Source organism: Kogia breviceps, chromosome 7, assembly GCF_026419965.1.
Source record: "Kogia breviceps isolate mKogBre1 chromosome 7, mKogBre1 haplotype 1, whole genome shotgun sequence".
NCBI lineage: Eukaryota > Metazoa > Chordata > Mammalia > Artiodactyla > Physeteridae > Kogia > Kogia breviceps.
In genome coordinates this window covers 17,280,477-17,301,455 of record NC_081316.1, presented here as the reverse complement: position 1 = coordinate 17,301,455, position 20,979 = coordinate 17,280,477, and the positions used below count along the sequence as shown (strand labels likewise).

The 20,979-nt window shown below is 62.9% G+C and overlaps 1 protein-coding gene across 2 annotated transcripts; it reads right to left on the bottom strand.

Annotated features, from left to right (window-relative positions):
• Window positions 1-881: 881 nt before the first annotated feature.
• On the bottom strand, window positions 882-19,870 carry GRK2 (G protein-coupled receptor kinase 2). 2 transcript variants are annotated; one of them, XM_059069331.2, is made up of 21 exons: window positions 19,681-19,870; window positions 9,628-9,704; window positions 7,699-7,772; window positions 7,466-7,567; window positions 7,304-7,378; window positions 7,117-7,178; window positions 6,270-6,321; window positions 5,943-6,034; window positions 5,531-5,630; window positions 5,367-5,445; window positions 5,148-5,278; window positions 4,844-4,938; window positions 4,664-4,771; window positions 4,391-4,457; window positions 3,984-4,084; window positions 3,323-3,389; window positions 3,145-3,240; window positions 2,744-2,906; window positions 2,448-2,584; window positions 2,239-2,352; window positions 882-2,162 (listed from the first exon to the last, which is right to left on the bottom strand). In XM_059069331.2, exons 1-21 carry the CDS (start codon window positions 19,791-19,793, stop codon window positions 1,998-2,000), a joined length of 2,070 nt encoding a protein of 689 aa, XP_058925314.1. In that variant the 5' UTR covers window positions 19,794-19,870; the 3' UTR covers window positions 882-1,997. The 2 variants fall into 2 exon arrangements, with proteins under 2 accessions (XP_058925314.1, XP_058925315.1); XM_059069332.2 differs by having other exon boundaries at window positions 2,239-2,349; window positions 19,681-19,868.
• Between the last annotated feature and the right edge of the window lie 1,109 nt (window positions 19,871-20,979).

The window sequence follows — 20,979 nt, the reverse complement described above, 5'->3', positions numbered from 1 at the left end:
CACATCCTGCACGTGGTAACAAGCAACTTGTTCTACAGCCAGCTCTCATCACCCAGCCCCTGTCCAGAGCCTTCCAGGTTCAGAGTGCATCTCCATTGCCATCTTCGTCGTGCAGTCACTAAGTGCCCCTGGGCTCTGGGGTGGGTTCAGCCTGGCATTCAGGGCCTCCCAGGCCTGGCTCCTTCCCATAGTGCTCCTGCCAACCCGAGCCACTCCCAACTGCCGGGTCCTTCCCTGCATCGGAAATGCATCCTCACCTCCTCCACCCCAATGCTGGAGGCCCAGCTCAAAAGCCATTTCCTCAGAGACTCCGTGGAGCCGACTCCTTGCCAGCAGAGTCCTGCATGGAGCAGGCAGCAGCGACATCACCCATGGGGGCCCAGACGGCAGGGACTTGGGGAAAAGAAAGTCGAACAGAGACTCTGGGTACATGAGGCCTGGTATCCCTCAGGCTCAGGCTTCAGGGACCTCTACTGGAGGCTGCACAGCAAGGCCAGAGGTGAAACCAAAGCCAGAGAAGGCTAAGGCCAGAGACTGCGGTGTGGCCCCAGGGGCAGAGGTGCTCATCTGTCCACAGGGGTGCCCTCAGCATGGGTCCTGGAGGGCCAGGTGGGCTCGGTCAGTCCAAACATGACACCAAGCACCAAACGGCAGGCACCTCCTCCTGCCTCCCTGGCAGTGGGCGGAAGACCCCCTCTGCTTCCGCAGGGTGGGAGGGGCGGAGTGGGAGCCCCAGGGTGCTTGGGCCTGGGCTGGCTGTGGATGCCTGCTGTGGAGGTGGAGCGGATCTGGCACCACTAAGACCCTCCCTCCTCAGGCCCCAGCCCCGTGGAGACTGAAAATGACCATCGGGCACAAAAGAGTCTGACACAGCTAAGGAGTCAGGCACCATTTTTTATAAAAACGCGTATATCATTTTTCACTCTTTAAAATCACATTCAAAAATCGGCAAAGAAACGCCCCGGGGGGTGAGTAGATGGGAGGGGAGGGCCTGCTGACCCAGCCCCGGGGGAGAGGGCGCGACACCACACACGGCAGCGACTGGCATGAGGGGGCATGCTGCGGGCGAGGTGGCGCCCTGTGGGCAGTGGCACTGATGGGACACGGGGCTCTGGGGCTGGATGGCCGGGGGTGCGCGCGGAGCGGCCTGGTGTGGGGAGGGCTGCCCCACCCGGCCCCCTCTCGCTGTGCTGCCTGGCCAGCCCAGGCCAGCCCCCTGTGGTCCTGGGCAGAAGAGGTCCTGCCCAGCCCGGGGAAGGGGGGCTCGGGGCCAGGAGAGGCCAGTGTGGCACAATCCACAGGTGCCTTTCTGTGGTCCCTGAGCCTGAGTGCTTGGGGTGGGAAGAAGAGGGGGCTTCGGTGAGGGCAGCAGCAGCCGCTGCCAACGCCACCCTCCTGGCCAAGCCCCATGATGTCCGGGGAAGGTGGGAATGGGGGACGCTTCCCAAGAAAGGGTGCAGGAGCCTAAGTCACGTGGGAGGCCCTGGGGTCATGGAGACAACGGGCCCCCTTTCCTACCGACTAGCCGGAGGGCGGGTCAGTGCAGGGCTGTGTCCCTGTGACAGGAGGGGCCACGGTGGGAAAATTCAAGTAGCATCCCTGCCCTGCGGCCTCCCCTGGGCTGGGGAACGCCGGGCCACCCAGCTAGGCTGTGGGCACAGAGCTGGAGGTGGCCCAACTGCACGTGGCACCATCCCTGGGGAAGGGGCAGGAGGGCCGCTAGGGGCGGTTGCTCTCCCTGCATGGGAGGACACCGGGGGTGGGTGGCCCCGGGGACGGGGCCGAGGATGGCTGGACAGTGGCTGGGTGGGCGGCAGCGGGAGCCAAGGCAAGCGGGCCCCTCCCTGGAGGCTGGGGCCACAGGAAATCACAATAATTACAAAATAAAACCTTTTCCGCTTGGCGGGAAAACAAATAATAAAAATTCAACAAAATAAATTAGAGGTTTATAAAAGGCGGGCGGGCAGGAGGGCGGCCGGGCGGGTGGCGGCAGCAGGTCAGAGGCCGTTGGCGCTGCCGCGCTGCACCAGCGGCACCTTGCTCAGCTCCACGACGGGCGAGCGCGGCTTGTTCTTCATCTTGGGCACCCGCTGCACCAGTTGCTGGGCCTCGCGGTAGGCGTCACGCAGCTCCTTCTTCCATTGCACCAGCTCGGGGTCACTCTGAACACACCCCGAGGTCTGTCAGGGGGGCCCGAAGGCCGCTCTGTCCCCGCCCCCACCCCGGGCCCCCACTCACGTCGCACTGCAGGACAAACTGCTTGCCGCCGCGGATCTTGAGAAGGAGGCACTTTCGCTCCTTGATCTGTGTCTCCTCCACCGACTGGATCTCCTCCATGGTCAGCAGGCTCTGCTGCAGGGCAGGGAGCAGGCGGTGAAGGCACGGGACAGGCCCCGCCAGCCGCCAACCCCAGGGGCTCCCGGCCCCGGCCCCTGTCCACTCCTTACCGGGGCCTCGCCCTCGCCCCGCCACTCGAGCCGGTTGGGGAACAGGTAGAAGTACCGCCGCTGCCACTGGGTCAGGAAGGGGTTGCCCATCTTGGACATGTAGCCGTGCATGATGCAGTCCTTGCCCAGGGCGTAGTCTGATGCAAGAGAGTAAGAGGGGGACTCAGCCAGGCCCACTCCACCCGGGCTTGAATCCTAGGTCGGCTGCTCTCTGGCTGTGACCTTGGCTGAAACCTGAGCCTGTTTCTGATCTTTAAAGCAGGCACTGGGCGCCCACGGCAGCCACCGACCCTCACCTTCCTCGTGGCCCAGCTGCTTATTTTTGGTTTTCTTGCGAGCCTCCAGCCGGTCTGTCTCAGCATTGATGGTGTCGAAGACAGTCTCTGCCACCTCCTGCTGCCACCGCTCCGAGATGGTGAGGGGGAAGTTGCGGTAGAGTTCCTGGTCGCTGTCCAGTAACTTCACCGCGGGGACAGGGAAGAGACATCCATCAGCCACAGGCCTGCCTGGCCGCAGGGCCCCGGGACAGGGTGGTCTGGTCCAAACACCGCCCCCAGGGATGTTTGGGGAGGAGAAGCCTGAGGCCCAACAGGCAGACTGGGGTGGCATGGGGGTCTCACGTGGCAGAGGAGGGAGGAGGATGCCAACCGTGCTGGGCTTAGAGATCAGGGCTGAGAGGCCAGGCAAGGCCCAGTACCTTGATTCCTTTTGTGTCCTCCTCATCAAAGGAGCCAATGTCGAAGGCATCTGCCGCATTCACCTCCCCTCGTGGGGGCATTAGCGGGGGAGGGTACTGCAGCGGAACAGGGGCTGAGCATCAGCACGGGGCAGGGGCTGCAGAGGGCCCCACCCGGCCCCGGCCTCCAGGCTGTTACCTTCTGCAGGAAAACCATCTGCCAGTCCAGGGAACGGAAGAAGGGGCTCTCCTTCACTTCCTGGGCCCTGTAAGGAGAGCGGGTCATCGGGGCTCGGCACCACCCAGGCCGGGTGGGTGAAGCCTGGGCTGTGGGACAGGTGACCCAGGTTAACTCCCGGTTCAGCCACTCTCTGGCTCTGTGACCTTGGGCAAGTTCCTTAAACCTCAGCCGGTTTCCCCATCTCTAAAATGGGGAGAACAGCAGTTCCCACATCGTAGGGCTGGCGTGAGTTTTAATATTGTGAATCTTGCAACGTCATGCCCGGCGCTTAGTAAATGTTTAATAAACATGAAAAGCTGCTGTCCTCATCATCTGTGTTACAAGGCCCCTTGGGAAGCCGGTCCACACCCACCTCCAGCAGCTGCAACGCAGGCAGCCCTCCCCCTGCCAACACTGGGCAGGGCTGGCCACGCCCCAGCTTGTGAACTCTTCAAAGGAGGCTGGGACCATGCAGGAGGCTCCAGTGACAAGACACAGGCCTTGTCTTCTTAGGGGCAGAGGCTTGGGCAGACTGGCCCAGCAGCCCACCGCGGAGCCCTGGACACAGCAGCGTGGACACCACCCAGGGCCCGGCAGGGAGGGAAGGCCTGGGACAATGGCCCTGGTCTCAGGCACTCACCCTCGGCCCAGGCAGCCTAGCCTCCTGTTGACGTCCCTCTGTAGCAGCCCCTCCAGCAAGGAGCGGAGCTCGGGGGAGAAGGAGTCGGGCAGCTCCACAGCCTGCAGGGAGGAGTGGGGGGACGTTGGCAGAAGCCCGGGCCCCATTCCAGCTCTGGGGCTCCTGAGGCTGCTTGGGGCAGAGGCGGGAGGGTCCAGGCCCCCAGCAGAGGGAGAGCTTCCTAACTGGCCCCTAGCAGGCATCTCTGCTCTGACGACAGAGAGAGGAGAGCCTACCGGGAAGGAGGCCAGAGTGGGGTTAAGCAGCTGGAGACGGCTGCTGGTGGGTGACACCCCTATGCCCGCAGGAGACCCCAGCCTCACTGTGGCCCCCCCCATGGACTCCGCCCAGCCTCTTCCTCCACGCACCATGGTCAACGTCATTCTGTCGATCTCATGCTTGTCTTTGGTCTTGTGCTGCCGGAAAGGGCTATGCCTGGGCAAGAAAGGCCGAAGTCCAAGGTCAGAAGACAGGAATGGGGAAACTGAGGCAGGCAGCATGAACGATTCTTGCCAAAGCCAGGGACGGTGCCACCCCTAATGCCCGGGCAGCAGTGGGCCCCCTGACCCCCCGCCTCCTTTCTGGCCTGGGGAAGAGCCTGTCTCTGTCCTGTCCCACTTGCCCTGGGATGGCCCACTCACCCTCGCAGCAGCTTGAAGAGCATGCAGCCCAGGGAGAACCAGTCAGCACTGCTGTCGTAGGCCACGCCCTTCTGCAGAACCTCGGGGGCCATGTACCCGTGGGTGCCCCTGTGGGAGCGAGGAGGCCGTGAGTGGGTCCGGTGGAGGGTGCGGGAAGGGAGAGGGGGCCGGGGCACTCACACGCTGGCATGGGGCTTCTTCTTGGAAAAGTCGCAGGCCAGGCCCAGGTCTGAGATGCGCACGTGGCCGTGCTCGTCCAGCAGGATGTTGGCCGGCTGCGGAGGAAGCCCAGTGAGCCGTCCCCCGAGCAGCTCAGGACGGGGCCCGGCCAAGCAAGACGCCAGCTGGGGTGCCATCTCTGCTCTAGAGGGTACGGGTGTCCAGGGACAGGGCCCCGGGTCGGGGGCGCGCGGGTGAGGAGCCGGGCCGGGCCTGTCTTGGGAGCGGGGGCAGCCCGTGCTGGGAGGAGGGCGGGGCCCCTCACCTTCAGGTCCCGGTAGACGACAAAGCGGTTGTGCATGTGCTCCAGGCCCAGGATGATCTCGGCCGCGTAGAAGCGCATGTCGGCCTCGGAGAAGACCCCGTGCTGGGACAGGTGGTAGTGCAGGTCCCCGCCTGAGGGAAGCAGCCGAGCAGGGGGGTGCTCAGCTCCCACCCTGGCCCCCAGCCCCGAGGTCCACCTGGGGCCAGGCCGGGCGCTCACCGTTCATGAGATCCAGGATGAAGCTGAGCTTGTCTGGCGTGTGGAATGCGTACGACATGCAGACGATGAACGGGCAGTCCTAGGAAGGGGTGGAAGAGGAGGTCAGCGGGGGCTGTGCCAGGTTCGGAGCCAAAGGCTGAGCTGGTGGCCAGCTGCCCGCTCACCCCGGTGCTGACGAGGGAGAGCATGATGCGCTCGTTCAGGGCCAGAGTCTCCCCTTGCTTCATCTTGATGCGCTTCTTGTCCAGACACTTCATGGCATACCTGCGGGGGAGGGGCTGGCTGGTCAGGCGGTCTGCTGGCACCTGCAGTGCAGGGCCCCAGGGGCGAGGTGGGGTGGGCAGTCCTCAGGGCCCTTGTGGGGGAGACTAGACACCACGACAAGCGTATGACACACAGAGACAGAGAGAGGACAGGAGTGCTGGCGGGCCGGGGTTCCGGGGGCCACGGCGGGTACCAGAGCAAGAACCGTGTGTGGCCCTCTGCGGACACCTGCCCATTCAGGGCCCTGCCACCTGCCCTCAGGGCACCCCTCCATGGCCCTCCTCTCCCTCAGGCACGCCACCGAGTGCTCACATCTTGCCCGTGTCGGCCTTCCGGCACCCGTAGACCTCGCCGAAGCCCCCTCGGCCGATGATGCGGTGCACGCTGAAGTCGTTCATGGTCAGCTGCGGGGACGGCAGCGGCAGCGGGGTCACTGCAGGCTGCCTGGGCCCCGCTCTGGGGCCACCGTCACCACGTGCTTCCCTGCCTTGAGCTGTCTCCGCTGGGCTCCTGCACCAACCCCACAGCCCCGCCCCTGGGCGTTGAAGGGTCGACTGCCCTGGCCTCCCCGGCCCCGGCCCAGCCCTGGGGCCCGGGTCCCTGGGGAGACGGCTCGCCACGCCCACCCAGCCCACTCACGTGGATGTTGAGCTCCACATTCTTCCACTGGCAAAATCGTGTGAATTTATCGCTGCGAAAGAAGAGACCAGGCTCAGTTGAGCCTCAGAAAGTGAGTGAAATGATGCTGGGGTGACCGGCCTCACCCATTACCATCCCTGGGGCTCCCGAGCCTCAGTGCCCTCTTCTGGGGTTGCCCAGGAAGACTGCCAGCCCGAGCTGCCCCCAGCCCCCACAGTGCCGGCGCTGCTGTCTGTCTGTGGGTTCCTGCTGGGATGAGCTCAGCTTAGAGGTGAGGTCTCCAGTCTGACCCCGACCTCCTGCTACCACATCCACAACAACGCTCACCCCATCCCTGCGTGCACACGTCCAGTGACACACCACTCATTCCCTGTGAAGCCCCCGCTCCACGACTAGGCAGCTGGGACATTAAGAAACCTGTTCCCTGCGTGGAGTTGAAATCTCCCCACAACTTCCACGCACCACGAAGGCACAGTGGGCAGCGGGGTGGGCAGTGTGTCCTCTCGTGCCCATCCCGACCACCGGCCTGACGCTTCTCAACCCCAACGGGCCCAGCAAGGGGCTAGACGGTCCATGGGAGGGAAGACGCATGGGTGGTCCCTCGCTCCCTTTCGAGCCTCCCTGGACAGGTTTGGAGGTGCCTGGTGCTGAGAAGGGTGGGGCGGGAATGTCGGGGAGTGTCTGGGAGGTGATGGCCTCTTAGCAGCCCCCGCACTGGCGTGCAGACAGCCCCAGGGGCCCGCGCGTTGGGGACTAAGCAGGCTGGCTTCTCTCCTCCACGCCATCCACACCCCTTCTCAGAGCGGCCCTTCCCCACCTTCTGCTACCGCCCACACCCCGCTCTCACCTCTCAATGAATTTCTGGAACACATCTCCTCGGAGGTTCTGACAAATCTCTTCGATGTATGGCTAAAGGAGGAAGCGGGAGGTTGGTGGCTGAGCCAGAGCGGGAGCCGACCAGGCTCTGGGACCCGTGCTGCCCAAGGGGGACCCCGGCTGGGCTGGGCGGCAGCGGGGAGAAGCCCAGCACACACCTGGAAGAGATCCGGAGGCACCTGCTTCTTCACCAGATGGCCCTGGACGTGCTCGGTGGCACTTTTTGAGAAGGGCTGGGAAAGAGAAAGGTGTGTTCATTTTCCACGGGTCTGTCCCTCCCGTCCCCACGCCCATGCCGGCACGCGGGCCCGGGCACTCACGTGTGAGCAGGCCAGCAGCTCCTTCATGATGTAGGTGTCAAAGATCTCCCGGCTGCAGGCCAGGCGCTCCTCCTCCGTCTCCAGCTTCTCGTATTTCTTGATCTAGAGGACAAGATCCCCACAGGTGAGCTTTGGCCCAGCGGGGCGCAGGGGTGTCTTACAGATTCAGCGAAAGCAGCCCAAGCCCTGCCCCTTTCTCCACGCACAGCAGGGCCAGGCTAGCCCAGCCTTACCCCCTCGTAGAACTCCACCAAGGGCTTGGCCTCCTCCAGGTGCTTCAGGCAGAAGTCTCGGAAGAGCAGGTACCCTGAAAGCAAGCATTGTGCATCACGCCGAGCCACATGCCCCGCAGAGGCCTGCCCATCATGGAGGGTGGGGTGGGCTTGGGGCTTCCTGGGCAGAACTGGCCAAGGAGGTGGCAGAGGTGACCTCTGCCCCAGGCAGAGGCTGGGCAAGGTGGCCTCGGAGGCTGTCGCCAACTGAAGATTCTTGGATTCGGGGTCGGGGCGCCTGCATCTCTAACCCTCTCAGAATCTGCTTCCTCAAATGGTGGCTAGAAAGTGACAGGTGCCCTGGTGAGGCAGAGGTGGGGAGTAGACTCTGGCACCCGGGTCCCCCATCCTCTCACTGCAGTCTGGGGCCTGCAGCTCCTCAAGGAGGGCGACACACCCACAGGTCAGGCTGTGCAGGGGCAGTGAGATCCACCCGGCCCAGGCCAGGGCTGCTGCGTGGGGGCAGGAAGGCAGCCTCTGGGTGGGGGCATGTCCCTCTCCCTGGGCCTTCCACCCCCCTCCATCATCTGGCTGATTCTCACAGCAGCCACGAGAAACAGGCAGACAGGGAGGGCAGGTCCAGCTGGGGAAACCGAGGCTGAGGGAGACCTGTCAGGCAGGCAGTGTGTGGCAGCATGAGGAGAACTCAGGGCCCTTCTGTCCAGTGGCAGGTCCTGGGAAGGACAGGCCCGAGAGTGTGGCCTTGGTGCAGGGGGCCTCAAAGGGCATGGGCCTCTGGGGAAGGGAAGAGGTGAGACGCGCTGCAGGAAGGGCTCACGGGAGACCTTGCGTGGGCTAGGCCTCATCCTCCCCAGGGATGGGGGCCAGAAGCCTGGCCCCAGAGCGGCCCTGGAGGGCAAAGCAGAAGGAAGGGTGGTCTCTACTCCCTCCAGCCCAACATGGGTGACCAGGCTCGAGCTGGGTGGCTTTCCACACCTCTTGGGGGCACCGTCCCCAATGCCTGGGCACCTCTGCCAGAGCTCGCGGCCAGCACTTCTGGTAAGGGCAGACTGGCCTTTCGATAGTGTGCCTTTAGTAACCTGTGACCGGGGCTTCCCAGTGGGCCAGGGGCTTTCACTGCCACCGCCTCACCTGGCCCTCCAACAGTCTTGGGCAGCGGGGCTCCTGGGTCCTAGCTCCCAGGTGAGACTCAGAGAGGTGAAGCAATGTGCCAGGTCACACAGCACAGGCAGGGGACCCACACTACGTGCTTCCCGACACACTGACTCGCTAAGCCTGACCTCCAACGCCCCCGATCTCCGGAGCTGTGTGTGGCCGGAGCCTGCTTCCCTGAGCCCCGCCTCACCCTTCCCTGCGTGCCAGGTCCGTGGGCTGGACCCACGATGCCTCTAAGACACGGGCACTGAGGACGAGGAACGGAGGGGCCGGCCAAAGCAGGCTGCTCACAAAGAGGGCCCATGGGGGCGGGGGGGGGGGGGGGAGGGGGTGACCACAGCCCGGCGCGGGAGCCACAGGAAGGGCCCCGCCCCTTCCTGTCAGTTCTACCAACGGCCCCGAGCAGCTGTGCCTGCACCAAGGGGAAGCTGCAACTCTCAAAAACAAACCCCAAAGGAGGAACTTCCCTGGCGGCCCTGGGAGACTGCCGGCCCCACCCCTTCAGGGGGCTCCGGGGCCGACGGCCAGGGGCTGGGAGGGCACTGCGTCACCACCCTGCTGCCACTGGGGGTGCTCGCTGGCTGCCCTGCCCCCTGCCCCGGTGGCTGGGAGGCCAAACCTCCTGGGAGAGGGAAGCACAGTCCAGCTGGCTGGCATGGGGGCAGGAAGGCGGCCCCGGCGCGCTCCTGCCCACTCCCCACCCCCTCCCCCTGGCCTGGGCAGCTGGACGAGCAGCAGAAGCCCCAGGACCGGCAGAGTCCCCACCGCACTCACCCAGCTTCTGGGAGAAGATCTTCTCGAAGGTCACCTCGCCCCGGTCCTCCAGGTACTTCTGCATGACGCTGCGGATGCTGAAAAACACAGGGGCCGGGGTGACCTGGAGCCCCCAAGGCTCCTGTCAGGCCTGCGGGCCCAGCTTCCCTGGAAGGTCGCTGCTTCCTCTCCCAGAATCCAGAGTGGAGGGCACTGCTGGTGGGTGTCATCGCTCCCTCCAAGAAGGCAGCCACCCCTGTTGGACCTGACCGTGGCCACACCAGAGGGACCTGAGCAGTCCTGTGCCTGCCTGCCAAGGCCCTGTCCCCCAAAGCTAGGGTGCCAGCAGGTGGCTGCTGAGGAGCCTGGTCCCAGCGCTGCCTCATCTGGCTTTAGGAACTTGGCCAAACCTCAGAAGCCAGGACTCACCCATCAGCAAATGATGGGTCATGAAAATATGGCCCATCCTGACAGTGGGATACTACTTGGCCAGGAAATGGAGTGAAGTGCTGGTGTACGTGTGCGTCACAGTACGGATAAACCTAAGGGTATTCTGCTATGAGAACAGTCAGTCACAAAAGGCCACATATTATATGATTCCATTTATACCACCTGTCCAGAACAGGCAAATCTACAGACAGAAAGCAGGTTAGTGAGTGTCAGGCTAGAGAAGAAAAGGGGAATAACTTCTAATGGGCACAGGGTTTCTTTATAAGGTGATGGAAATGTTCTGGAATCAGGTAGTGGTGAAGGTTGCACAACACAGTAAATGTACTAAAGTCCACTGAATTGTACACTTTAACATGATGAATTTTATGTTATGTGAATTATATCTCAATATTGAAAAAGAAAAGCCAAGCCTCAGCTCCCGTGTCCCTGATGCCCGAAGTAAAAACCCCTGCCCCTGGGTTACCTGGGAGGGCAGCAGAGCAGAGGCCGCTGTTGTGACCACGGAAGCCCAAGCCCCCACTCCCCGCCCCTGGCTATCTCCCCCCACTGCCGAGTGCTGTCTGGGAAAGCCACACCTGGCTACGCTTCACGCCTCAGTCACCTCTTGCTGTCCCTTCCTCTCCTTTCCTGGGCCACCTGCAGTCCCGCCCTGCCAACCAGCTGTGGTCCCATTTGGACCTCACTAGCCTGGGCTCCAGCTGCCCATACTGAGGGCCGTGCTGGGCAGTCACGCCTGAGACTGTGCGATGCTCACAGGCCTCAGGATACGTAGGGCTGCGAGCAGGCCACGGGTGAAGAGGAGTCTGTATGCCCGCACCCCTGCTGGAGCCCAGCACAGGGCCCTGCTGCCCGTCACCTAGTGGAAGGTGCCGCGCAACACTGCGCCCCCAGGCAGGCCCTCCCAGTCCTGCACCGGTAGTTCTGTGACATCAGACAGCATGAGACGAAGCCTGAGCAGGGCCCTATCACCTGGAGGAGACTCAGGCAGGAGAGAATGTTCCACGTCATTGGGAGAGGCCGTGTGGAGAAGGCAGAACCTCACTGGGTTCCTCAAATGCCAACAGGATGTCACCAGGTGACAAAGCCCAGGGCAGCTGGGTGGGCATGGGGGCAGGCAGGGAAGGCCTGGCCAGGGAGGAGCCACGGGGCAGGCAGGAGGCTCAGCAGACAATGCTTGGGAAGCTCGGGCCAGGGCGGCAGGTGAGCGGACAGACTCTCCCGGGGGCACACACGGGAGGCAGCCCAGGTAGCTGATGACCCGGGGCCAGGAAGGAGGGGAAGAAACAAGGTGGGGTAGGAGCAGGCTCGTCTGTTGGATGGATGGATGGAAGGACAGAAAAAGAGCTGGCGAGGCCAGCTTGGGGTCTTGAGGCCCTGGGCCCCATCAGAGAGGGGGCCTGAGGAGAGAAGGCTCCAGGCAAGGCCAGTGCAGCCAGCAGATGCCGCCCAACCCCTGGCCTGGGCTCGCAGGCGGGGCGACTCCTGCCCTGTCCTGCTTAGCACTTTCCTTCTCAGGTGGTCTGGGTGGAGGCCCGGGCCCTTGTCCGCATTCGGGCCACGCAAGACAACATGGGAGCATGCAGAGCCGGCGTGGGCAGTCCTGGGGCTGTGACCCCTCCCCCCAGACGCTCGGAGATGCTGTGACCTCCTCCAAAAACTGTCTCCAACAGGAAGAAGGGTGCCGATGGCCTGGGCAGCCCTCCTGTGTCCCCACCCTGTGTCTCCAGCCGACAAGAGAAGAGCCCCACCTGAGGGCTAGCGGGCCAGTGGCCCTGCACTACCACGCCAGAGCCGGTTCCCTCCCGGAAAGTGAGGACGCCCTCCACAACCACAGGGACTCCAAGGCCGGGACGTGGCCCTCAGCCACGCTGGCACACTCTCCCCTTCGGGGGCCACACACCTGCTCACGTCCACCAGCCACCATCAAGGACACATCTCCCTGGCCCCGTGGGACTCCCAGGGACTCAGGAGATGAGACCAGCCCCCAAGTCCCTCGTGCACTCCACGCGCATCAGAAGCTAAAAAATCTGTGACACTGAGCAAGACACAGCCCCCACCCTGGGGCCTGCAGACTGGAGACAGGGAGCCCAGGGAGTCTGTGGGGCGCAGTCTGTGCCGATCTCTCAGGGCTCCCAGCTCTGCGAGGGACAGCTTGGGGCCTCCCGTTTGGACAGGGAAACAGGCCGGGGGGTGTGCTGGGTGGAGCTTAGCGGGGTGGGCCCAGTCCAAGGTAGCAAAGACTCGGCAGGGTCACGAGACCAGGCAGCCGGGAGGTAGGGGTGTGGAGCCCGGGGACGCTGCGAGGGCCAGATTTCTCCTGGGAGGTGAACAAAGCAATAAAGAGGGAAGAAGTATCACAAAATGTCAATCTTCCATGGGGTCAGAGGGAACATCCAGACAGGAAGATGTGGGTGACAGGCAGGGTGACTCCGGCCTGTCAGATGACCCCCCGGGGCAGCTGTACGTGGCCCCTGCAATAATCATTGGGAAGCCCCCTACCCCTGAACCAGCAAGACCGGCACCAGCTCAGCCAAGGCGGCACGATGGGAATGCCCAGCCCAGAGCAGTGCCGCCACTCCCCACCGCAGGCTCGTGGGCTGGACGTGCAAAGGCCAGGAAACACGCTCGCAGAGGGCCTGCCCGCGAGACAGCGGAGCCGGCGGCTCCTCTCCAGGCATGGTACCCGGCGCAGGCCTTCTGCCCTCCCGGGGGCTCTGCCACCGGCTCGGCCCAGGGCGCGGAGGAAAGGCCCAGGCTCCGTGCCGCTCAGAGGCCAGACCCTGCCTCCCTCGGAAGGCTGCACAGGGTGGATGGCCACAGCATTCTTCCCAGCCCGCAGCACTTCCACTTTCTTCCTTAAAAAGAAAAAAATGTTTTCTAAATAAAATAAACACCGCCCCCCCCAACCAAACATGAGGTCAGACTCAGCGGAGTCCTTGAAGGAGAGGCCCCCAAGGCTGCAACGTTAGGGTTTCCTGTCCATTCCCACGGGACTGGGGCCCAGGGAGCTGGCAGGTTAGACAAGTGTGTTATGGGGGATGCTCACGCCAGGGTGGCAAATACAGGCTGGCACAGGAGGCGGTGGCGGCCTCCTGGGTTGGGTCACCTTCATCTCCTACCCCCTCTCCCTGGTACTGGCGGAGTCTGAGCGGCAGCGGGCCGAGAGCGGCATTCCTGTCCCCGCCCAGGTCAACAACTCTGATATCCAGGAGCACGTGGTCCCCAGATGGACTCTAGGTTGTCCAGAGAGCCCAGTATCTGCACCTCCCCGCCCCAGCCCCAGCCCCGGCCCCCGACGGACCCAGCCCCTCCAGGGAACGGCCTCAGCGGCCTTTGTTGCAGGCCTGGGCTCCAAAGGGCCCTCCCCACCTCCCTCCTTGAGGCCAGGCCAAGTCACAGACTTTAAACGTCCAGTTTCCCCACTTGTAAAATGAGGATGTCAACAAATGCTGAATCGTCAACACTGAGCTGGCCACTGAAAAAGGAGGAAAGGACACAGCAAGAGGAGAATGCAGCCCTGCTGCGAGGGCCATCAGCTCCCTCCCTCTCCTGAAGGGGGCCCTCCTGCTGGAACCCCCAGCACGCGCCTCCTTCTGGAATGTGATCAGAAGCTCCCCAGTCTTGCTGGGGTCTCAGCCCCACACCTGCCGTGTCCTCAGAGGGTGGGGCTCTGACTGGCCCGCCCAGAGGCTGGGCCCACAAGCACCCTGAGCCTGAGCGGCTGCCACTCCACTCTGCTCAGACCAGCCTCGCCTCACGCACTCGTGCCGCACAGCCTGGGGGCCCCAGTGGGCAGAGCCCGATACCTGCCCTGCCAAAGGAGCAAGGGCCCCCTGGCAGGAGCTGCCCGGCCCCGCTGCCCGACAGCCAGGGCTGCTCACTCCAGCTGCTCTGAGGAGCACGCCCAGCCTGACACCAGGGGAGACAGCACTTCCGCCCTCCCAGCCCAGAGCGCGGGCTGGGGTGATGGGACGGCAGGGAGAGGGTAAGGGCTGAGGGGAAGGGCTTCCGGCCCCTTCCGGCACCACATGGTTCAAAGGGAAAGCTAAGTCCTTCACTCTGTGGCACACGGGCCTCACAGATGACACCCACTCAGGGTCACAAACGGTAGCTTGTATGGACCGGGAGGGACCGCAGGGTCAGAAGCAAACACACTCATCTTGACGGTGAGGAAATCGAGGCCAGAAGAAGCTGAGTAGCTCACTCTGAGTCCCAACCAAGTTAGTGGCAAGAAAATATCCAGCCCTCCCCGAGAAAGGGCCTCCCACCAGGCAAGGGCCTACCCCAGCCTCTGCCGGAGAGCTGGGTGCAGAGTCCCAGGGGACCCCGGACTCTTGCCCTGCCTGCCTTGCCCTCCACCCACTGCCAGTGACTGCGGGAGCCCAGCAGGCTGGGGGCAGCCTCGGCTGGCACCTGGCCGGCCAAGGGCCATGGCTCCTATGCTCCCGTGTGACGGCAATGCCAGAGCCACGAAACCTCAGGACAGTGCAAGCTGGCCCGGGGGCTTCGGGCCTGGCGGGTCTGGTGTAGCCACGCCGGGAACCGTCACACTCTGGGAGACGACGACGGTTAAGCCAGCAGATCAGAGGCTGTAGCCACGGTTGGGGCGCTCCTCCGTGGCATTTCCAGGAAACCTGGCACCGAGGTGGCAGCAGCACGAGAAAGTCCCCTGGGGCTTCTTATTAATATTCCTCAGTGACTCTCCTTGGGGCCGACAACATCCTCTGAGCTCGAGAACAGGGCCACACACTAAATGGGAAAGACCAACCCTAACAGCCAACTCTGGAGCAAGTCCCAGGCCAGGGAAGAGAAAATGACAGCACGGGGCACCGCACACATGAGCCCACCACGAATGTCTGCAGCGACCCAGGTTCCCCAGGGCATGGTGGCCACAAAGTGACAGCTTGCAGGATGTGCGGGAAAAGGCACTCCAGCGGCCTTGTCACACATCACGACTTCTACACCCCGCAATCCACTGCTGCCATCACCTCAGAACAAACCCAGAACAACTTCCAGGGCTCCCTGCCCTGCAGCTCCCAGAAAGGGGGCTATCCCCGACCCCAAAGCCAGAATGACCTCCAGAGTCAGAGAACTTCCCGCTCAGAGAACAAAGCTGCCAACAGATTCACACCTGAAGACCCACTTCTGAAACCCCGCTCTTTGGCCCGCGGAGACGCTACCTTCCCTGTCAGCAGCAATGCAGAGAGGGCAGGTTATTGTTTTAGAAAAGGCTGCAGCCAAACGCCTCATTTTTAGTACTCCTGTTTGAAACAGATTAGTGAGAACGCAAGTGTGACTCTGGCTTATGTGTCCAGCAGAGGACACTGGCCCCTCAGGGCCACAGGAACAAAGGGCAGGTGTGCTGGAGGCTGTGCGTTCCTCAAAGACTCTCACGTGCTCGTGGCTTCTGCTGTGTGTTCTGAGGCGGGAGCGTAGTATCCTGGAAGCACCAGGCGTGTGCACACAGCCCGACCCCACCGGCCCCCAAGCGCTCGGCCCCCCTGCAGAGCCTCCCTGGGTGCCCGGGGCAGGCAGGAAACACCCCTGCAGAGCCTGCCTACACCTGATGTCACCGGGAGTTTACTACAAGGAATTAATCGTGCATGAATAGGACACATTTTTCCTGGGTTGACAGAGCCCAGATTCCCCGACACACGGATTCCAACCTGTCATGCTCACGCGCCCTTCAAATCCTTTTACTGAGGGAACAGCAGGCGGGCGAGCAACTTAATGGCAAAAATGTGAAACCCCATGATCTGGAAAGGAGAACAGATGGGAAAAGATGTCCCGGAGACCCATTCCTGGGGAACGCGGGGGCTTCAAAGGCCCAGAGGGAATGACTGCCCAAAAGAGGATCTTGTTTTGTGGGGGGAGGCGGGGGCGGAGAATGCTGCTACTGGAGTGGAAAGTTCTGGGTAAGGGATAAAGGCTGAAAACAGCAGGGTTTCTCTTGGTGATGCAGAACTGGAAGGAGAAGGAAGGGAGAAAACCACTCCTTGCACCTCTTCCCTCTACAAATCAAGGGCAGGAAGTCCTGGGAGCAAAGAGTTAACAGGAACGAAGAAGCAGCGGAGGAAGAGCTGCAGGTCTGGGAGACGGGGAAGCCAGAAAAGGGCAGGAAGTAGGAAATCCACCGTGGGGGAGGGACCAGGAAAGGCAGAGCCGAGAGAATGGGAGGCTGCAAGAGGCACCCGGCTCTGACATCTGCCGCAGGGGCTGCCACTGTCACCAGGGAGGGCAGGGACATCTCCTGGGACCACCCAGGCCGGTCTCCTCCGCCAGGAGCCCAGAGATTAATTACACGAGGCCTCCGTGGTCACATGAAGCAAATGACGCTAATTGCAGGACTGCTGCCGCTGCCGGGAAAGCGAGACAGCGGCTCCTTCAGGGAGAGGCCCAGACCACAGACCCCGAGGGCCGAAGGAGTGGAGAGCTCACCAGTGAAGGGCAGCCTCTCATTTTACCGAGGTGGAAACGGAGGCAGGCTGGGCCAGCATAAGGGACGTGCTGGGGCCCATGTGAGCTGGGACTGTGGTGGGATTAGAAGCCAGTCTCCTGATTCCAGCTGCACAGCTGCCTCCCTCCATGAGAAGCGCGAGAAACGGGTCTGTTTCCTCGGATTCTATAGGGTGACAGAAGGGAAGGCCCCCGTGCCAACTCAGAGTGGCAGTGTGCCCAACAGCTCCTGTTCCGCAGCGCTCAGAAGTCAGAGCTATGATGCCAGCCCCAGCTCCCAGCCAAGCCACAACCCGGGCACCAGCCGCAGGGAGGCTGCCAAGAGGGACCACCCCAAGGTGGGAACGACTCCAAATGGCACCTTGTCACAGACAAACCGCGGCCTTCGTCCCTGGCCCTGACCTCGCGGGTGAGGGGGAGACGTGACCCCAGGCATGGAGCCGCCTCCTCCGTGCACTAGCTTTGCCAGAGCAGCTCAGCTCTGTCCCAGCCGACGGCGAGGGGCTGGGCCTTGATGGTGCCGGGGCTGCCCTTGTGCTTCCGGGCCAGGGGTGCCAGCTGGCACATTCCACAAAACAAGGACCGGGCTGAGAGCAGAGGTACAGAGGAGTGTGTGGAAGAAACGATGCATAGCAGGGACAGAGCACTTGGGAGTCCAGAGACCCCAAGTTCAAGTGCACCTTGCCCCTGTGACCAAGTCTCTTCCCCTCTCCCAGCCTCAGCTGCTTCAACTATTAAGTGGGAAAATACCACCTGCCATGCCTGTTTCCCACAGTCATGAAAAGGATAAAATGGAGTAAAAAGCACTTTGCAAACTGGGAAGTGCCAGGCAGACGTAAGATACAGTCATAATGATCTTCAGGGCAGGAGACATCTGACCCAGGGGATGGGCGAAGCATAAAGCAAAGGGTGGCATATCCTACGAAGTGGGAGGACTGGATTCCTAGGCCCTTCCCCAGCCTTAGCTCACTAACAGTCACGGCTAGGGCCTCTAGTCCATCTCACAGGTGTGGGCAATCTGCCCAATGCGGCGCCGCCAGACGGTGACCCTACCTGAGAACCCATGACACCTGGCTCTCGGTCTCCTGCTGTGTTCCCCTAAAACTCACAGCTCACCTGGTTTCAGACACTATACACAGTCCTGATGTTTCTTGAGCAACTACTACACGCAAGGCATGGCCTTGCCAACCTCACAGGTTGGTTTTTGGATCGACTGAGATGACAAAGGTCAAAAATAAATAATTATAATTTCCACCATTACTCTTATCACCACCATCAACATCACAGATGTCAAGGGGAGAGGAAAAGAGGAACATCTTGTTGCTCACGGTTCTAACACCTGCAGAGCCAACCCAAGGCGGGGCCCCATCAGGAGCAATGCATTCTGAGGCGAGATTACCCAAATGCAGAGAGTTCCAGAAAAGGCCCCGCCTCATACTTTGCAGAAGTCCAACCTGCCAGAGGGTCTTGAGGCCAAGGCCACCAAGGAGAGCCGCTGTGAGACCTAGAGGGTGACTCCCCCATTTCCTCCCTCGTGGCTTTGTCATTTCTGAACTCATTTTTGTTCTAACTGTCGCCGCTCCCTGGACAGCCCACAGCTGACAGTCAGTCTGGTTCCCGTTTTGAGAAATCTGATTGCAAATGTCTTAGAAAAAAAGGGCCCTAACGGCCTTTTCACAACACAGGCCAATTTTCCTCTCCCAGGGCTGGTGTTCAGTCAATCTGAAACCCAGAGAACGGGTCACAGAGGAAGGCACCAGAGACGTGGGCACCGTAACCCCTCCCCACCACCGCAGCCTTGGGCCCCGCTTCAAACACTCAGGATGCCACAGAGCCACGGTCCTTATTTCACACCATCCACATTTCACAGATGAGAAAACCGAGGCCCAGAAATGGGAAGGGACTTGCCCAAAGTCACATGATAGGACCAGGAGAGCTAGGACAGGCCCAGGCTCCTGGGCTGGCAGGGCACCAGCATGGCAACTCTCAGGCAGGGATGGAGGAGCTTCTGGGGCTGGCCTCACCACGCAGCATGAGACATCGTGGTGGGCACATGGCTCCTGTAGATGCAGGATGGCCAGGCCCCCCTGGCTCAGGCCACAGTGGTGGACACAGTGTGGAACCAGAAGCCAGAAGCCCCGATCTGGTGGCCAGCCACCACCCTGGATGCCGGTGACACTGGGCAGGCCACTCGCCTCTGGGCCTTCAGCTTCCCCACCTGCTCCACGGGGACAAAACCACACCTGACCTACCCGCCCATGGGCTGCTGTAAGGCTCAGGCAATGGGAAAATACTCTAGAAGCCGTAAAACGCTGGACAGCCTCAGCTATTGTCCATATCCTGTCCACTCCTGTGCCCAAATCCTGAACAGCTGAAACTTGGCTATCAGGTGCAATGATATCAGTTACCTCACAGAGAGGTGGCAGCTGTGGTCCAGCAGCTGCAGGGGTGCTGGGACGTCCCCTGGCAAACAGCACCCACGGGGCACCACAGGCGGGCCTCACCAGAGGACGGATTCGAGGGGAGAGGGACTGAGGGATTGTGGCGCACACCATACCCCGCTCCCACGCTACCGCGGCCCCCAAAGCACTCTCAATCCCCACCCCCGGCCAGGTACCCGCCAGAAGAATGGGGAGGATCCGGGAAGACTTGTCTGCCCCAAACCTCACAGAAGTGTCCACCCGAGGGGGGCCAGGGACAGGGGTGGTGGAACCCCAAGGCGGGGATGCTGAGAGTAGGGGCGGCGAAAGGATGGGCGATATAGTCAGGCCAGGCAGATGGGCAGGCAGAGGAGGGGACTCCACGGGACCCGGGGCCACCCGGAGGAGGAGGAAGGGGAGCACGAGGGCCCTGGGGGAGAAGGCAAGAGCGAGGGGCTGACGGAGAAGGGGGCCAGACGGAGTGTGTGAAGGGAAAGGTGGCAGAGTAGGGCAGGGGCACTGGGCGGGTCGGGGAGCCAGTGCAACTGGAAAGCCCCGGCGCTGGGGCGCTCCCGGTTCAGGTGCACAGGGCCTGGGGCGCAGGGGTCCGGTCAGGGCTGCGGGACGCGGAGAGCTGGCGGGGCAGAGGGGGTCTCGGGGCCAGTGCCCGGGTGGTCTGGGGCTGCGGGGTCGGGGCTCGGGGAGCGGGGCCGAGGGGCCGGCGGGCCGGGGCCGGCGCCCGCCTCACCTGGGCTCGGGCAGCAGGATCTTCTTGCTGGCGCGCGCGGCCGGCGTGGCCTTGCTTTTCTCCATGGCCATCAGGTAGCTCACATCGGCCAGCACCGCCTCCAGGTCCGCCATCTTGGCGGCGGCGGCGGCCTCTCCCGCCGCTCGGCTCCGCTCCGCTCGGCGCGCTCGGCCCGGCCCGGCCGCTCCGTCGGCCTCGGGCGCCGCCGCCTGCCTGGCCCCGCTGGGCGCCCGCGGCTCCGCTCGCCGCGGCTCACAGGCGGCGCCGCCCCATGGCGCCGGCTCAGGCCCGGCCCCGGCTCGCTCGGCTCCCGCCGGGACTGCAGTCGGGCCGCCGCCGCCGCCGCCGCCGCCACCGCCGCCGCCGCCGCCGCCCGCGCCCCGGAGCCGCCGCCGCCTCCGACCCCGCCTGCCGCGCACAGCGCCAGCGAGCCCGCGAGGAGCCGGGCGGGCGGGCGGCGGCGCCCCCTGGAGGCCGCGCGGGTTGGACCGAGCCTGACCCCCGCGGCCCCCAGACCCTGCCTCAGCCCCCAACCAAGTCCTCGTCTCTGTGACCCCGACCCGCAGCCATGACTCTGACCCCAGACTTGGAACACGACAGGGACCCTGGCCAGAAGAAGACCCTAGACCCAGACCTTGACCACAACTCAGATCACAACTCGGATCCCACGCTCCACGACAGACCAGGGCTGTGACCCCAGACTGCCATTGCAGAACGTGATCCCAGGGACTTGGGTCTCCGACTCTAGCTACAACCCCTGACCCCTGACCTTGGACAGAGTCGGAAACCTGACGCCAGACCCGGATAGCATTCCTGACCCCAGACTCCAAACAGGACCCCAGACCTAGACCTTGGACCACCACCTCAGACTCTGACCATGACCTCAGATCACCACCCTGGGCCCAACCTCCTTCAAACCCAGATCCTGACACTGACCTGCGACCCGCAACAGGACCCCAGATCCCGATTTTGGACCATGATCCCAACCACAGACCACCACCTTAACCCCATCTTGGTTACTGACCCCAACCTTGATTCCACCCCCAGACTCAGACCACTATCATGACTCCAAACCCTGGACTTAGGGGCAGGGCCCAGACCTGGGCTTGGACCATCAATCCCAGACCAGGGTTCTAGACCCAACACCAAAAACTCTGGACACGGACCCAGGACCAGGACATCCAACCGGGACCCAGACTGGACCTAGAACACTTAACAGGCCACCATGGACCCGGGACCTGACAACTGCAGTCAGACTCCAGACTTACCCCAGTCCCAATCCCCATTCCTCCTGCTCCA

Bases quoted from the DNA above. Each gene is read 5' to 3' on its own strand.
- GRK2 (XM_059069331.2), bottom strand. From the start codon at position 19,793: ATGGCGGACCTGGAGGCGGTGCTGGCCGATGTGAGCTACCTGATGGCC. The intron at 6,322-7,116 runs GTGAGAGCGGGG...CTTCTTTCGCAG, and splicing joins TTCCAGAAATTCATTGAGAG to CGATAAATTCACACGATTTT. The intron at 2,907-3,144 runs GTACTGGGCCTT...CCCGCGGTGAAG, and splicing joins AGGACACAAAAGGAATCAAG to TTACTGGACAGCGACCAGGA.